Consider the following 3,349-nt stretch of genomic DNA (forward strand, 5'->3'; position numbering starts at 1 on the left):
GCACGCGCTCGCCCAACGCCGATTATGCTCTTTTTATCTTGTATAAAAGAGAACAACCGTGCACGAGACTCCCGCAATTTGTTCGCACCCGTTCCAGAGACACACCAGAGAGGCAAAGCCGCGGGTTTCGTTGAGAGCGCGGCCGATCCATTTGCCGCCATTTTGACCGCCTCAACCTTACCCTCGAATCCCTGGGCCAGGGATTTCGTCTCTCGACTCCAACGAATTTGTCTTCGCCGAGGCGTTGTAGCGTTGAGGAAGCAGTTTTGGCAACATGAGGTATTCGGTAAGTGGAGTGTTTGGTTTTTGATTGAGAGAAGATTCGTTGGAGGAGGGATTTTAATTTGGTTAATTTTGTATGATTTTGATACGAGCATTGCCTAGTAATGGTGTAAGAGTAATTAATAATGTAATTACGAGGGAAAATTCAAAAAGATATTTTGTACCATAATTTTGTATCGAAACATTATTATTATTATTATTGATTCGAATATTATCGAAGAAGAATTTGTAACATGAGTTATTCGATAAATGGAGTTTCATTAGAAAATATTCGCACAATTTAGAGTATAAATAAATTGTAAAAGTTTATATATCAATCAACCCTTGCAGATTTTATTAATAATTGTTGTTGTTGTTGTTGATTCAAGAGAAACTGCAATGTTTGGATCTTTGAAAAGAATTTGAAATATATTAGAGAATATTTATGCGAGGAATTTTGATATGATTAATGTTGATTTGAATTAAAAAAAAAAGAACTTATAATGGAGTTCAATATGTAGGGAAAAGAATTTAAATAAAATTGTAATAAAAAACAAAAAGGTATGAGCGCAAAATTATTTAATATTCGTTGATAGTTTTGTTTATTTTATTGTGTTAAGTAAATTAAATTTTCTTTTTAATCATAAAAGGATATTAAACATTTATTTTTATGAAAATTGACACGTAATAAATGCTATAGCGAACGTGTCAAGTTTATTAGAGTTTTGATAAATAATAATCGTATAATTAATCCTAAGAGAATATTATGTTTGTATTTTTTTATTTAAAGAATTAAATATATTTCTAAAAGGATTCAAAAAATCCGTGCAATTTATAATTGTATATTGTAAGATGCGTATTCAATAGAAATTAATATTAAATGATCAAGTAATGTAATTCAATTAACATCATTTTATAATTTCTTTCGTGAATTGATGCAAGATTTAAAATTCTTAAATTATATTAGATGTTTGATTATTGAATTATGAAGTTATAAAATTGAAGAAAATTGAATTGAAATAATATATTGAATCGACTCGAAAGAAATTGAAAAATTTAATTTAAATAATTACGAGAAACAAATTAATTTTCGATAAAAGTCATATCATCAAACAATCGACAAGTATTATTTATTTTTCCACTTAACATTGGAATTTCCTGTTACGAACAGATTTTCAGAAGCAACAAATACCAATTGGGCAACAAACATCTGAGAGTTTCTATTCAAATAACAATCTTTATTCAAAAATTATAATTATTAAACTTTATTGATAAAAGAAAATTAAATAAAATTGTATTTTACATGCTGCATAAGAAATTTTTATTTCCAAGCACATTTTTTCATCCCAAAAATGCAATAAAATTTTTGCATTGCATGAAGAAGAAGAAAATTTCTTGCAACTGTATTTTATGTTATATTCTATACTCATATTTATTAAAATATATCTCATTCAATCTCTAATCCGTGTTTACAGGCTTTTTGCATGTTGCTGCTAACGAGCGGGCCTCTAATCACTTATGCGTAAGTATTCTTGCAAATTGAATGTAATTCTCGTTATCAGACCGTATCAAATTCTAAACTTTTCTTTGTAACGCGATTTACAAATGAGTTACCGTTTCGAATAACTTAAATCATTTCGAAGTTTATTTATTTATTGTATGTAACAGCAAAGGAAAATATAAATAATAATTATAATTTAAAATATAAATTATAATATACACGAAACTTATAAAATAGAAAAAAGAGAATAGAAATCGAAGTTGATGTAAAGATGCAGAACTTTAATCTGAATTGACTGAATACTCATAAAATTTTCGATACAGTTATTTTATTAAATAATATTAATAATTATATAATAATATAAATAATAAAATAATAATATAATAAATAATTATTAAATAATATTAATAATATTTCAACAAATTTATTTATTTCCACAGCAACAAGGTAGTACTGGTGATTCCGCAACAGACGAGACGCATGTACCATGGTGGTTTGGGACCATCATGGCAGCCACCGATGCCACGTTTCAGAAAATCGTCCCTCGGTAACGAGGTTCATTACCAAAAGTATCATCATAGCCCTCCTGCACATTATTTCCCGAAGAAATCTATGTATAGAAGCCCTCCGTTCCCCCACGGAGGAGATGACTTCGATCAAGGCTACGAACACGTTAATCACGTGCGTATTCCATATGGAAAGGACATCAGCCATGCCATTTCGTTTGGAAAAGGTTACATCCCTTATGATAAGATCAAAGGCAGTTTCTCATTAGGTCGTGAGAGGTGAGAATATCTGTTATTTTTTTATCTTTTATTTTTTATTTTTAGAGATGGATAATATTTTGATCTTTGTATTCATAAAATTTGAAAAATCAGAGAATTTGTGAAGTTTTGAAATATTTAAAATACTTCTCCTTACTATGATGTATCTAAAGTTTTGCATAAAAAATAAAGTTATGATATATACTTTTAATTTCATCAAAAAATTTTTTTTCTTCGAATACAAGTTTATGCTTAATAATAATTGTTAATTTTTTAAAAATTTTGAGTTTCGAATGAGTTTTTAATTTATAATTATTTTATTTCTTTATAATTATTTTATTTAATAGAATTAATATGAGATAAAAGATTAATTTATTATAAATTTGTAATATGCATTATAACATATCTATAACTTATTAATTTTGACTTTATATTTTCCTTTTTACTTTTCCTTTTTATGAAATGTGTGAAAGTATTTTATATTGAGAATTTCATATTTCAATTAGATTGCATTTTATGTGCATTATACATGTCGAAATATAATTACAATACATTATAAATTATTAATATGGAGATGCTAAAACGTATAAAAGATTACTTTCAAGATGAGTAACACTACTTGTCTGACCATCCATATAACACTCTACTGCAGCCAGTAGAACAACTGTTGAATTCATCAGACTAATATTTCTACTCCATCGACAAAATTGTGTTTTTAATAATTTTTTGATAATCATTTAGAAACATTATGAAATTTAATTCTGAATTATTATCTGCTTTATAATTTGATTAAAAGATTAATGTACGATAATTTTTTTTTTTT

At 27.1% G+C, this 3,349-nt stretch overlaps 1 protein-coding gene across 1 annotated transcript in view; it reads left to right on the forward strand.

Annotated features, from left to right (window-relative positions):
* The first annotated feature begins 247 nt into the window (after positions 1–247).
* Positions 248–3,349, forward strand: part of LOC102679985 — a 4,429-nt gene continuing 1,327 nt past the window's right edge. Inside the window, exons 1-3 of the mRNA XM_006612481.2 lie at positions 248–286; positions 1,737–1,783; positions 2,203–2,547. Of these exons, the coding sequence (XP_006612544.1) occupies positions 275–286; positions 1,737–1,783; positions 2,203–2,547 (404 nt within the window). The 5' untranslated portion in view covers positions 248–274. The remainder of the gene's footprint in view (positions 287–1,736; positions 1,784–2,202; positions 2,548–3,349) is intronic.

This window comes from Apis dorsata, unplaced genomic scaffold (genome assembly GCF_000469605.1).
Source record: "Apis dorsata unplaced genomic scaffold, Apis dorsata 1.3 scaffold_113, whole genome shotgun sequence".
Lineage (NCBI taxonomy): Eukaryota > Metazoa > Arthropoda > Insecta > Hymenoptera > Apidae > Apis > Apis dorsata.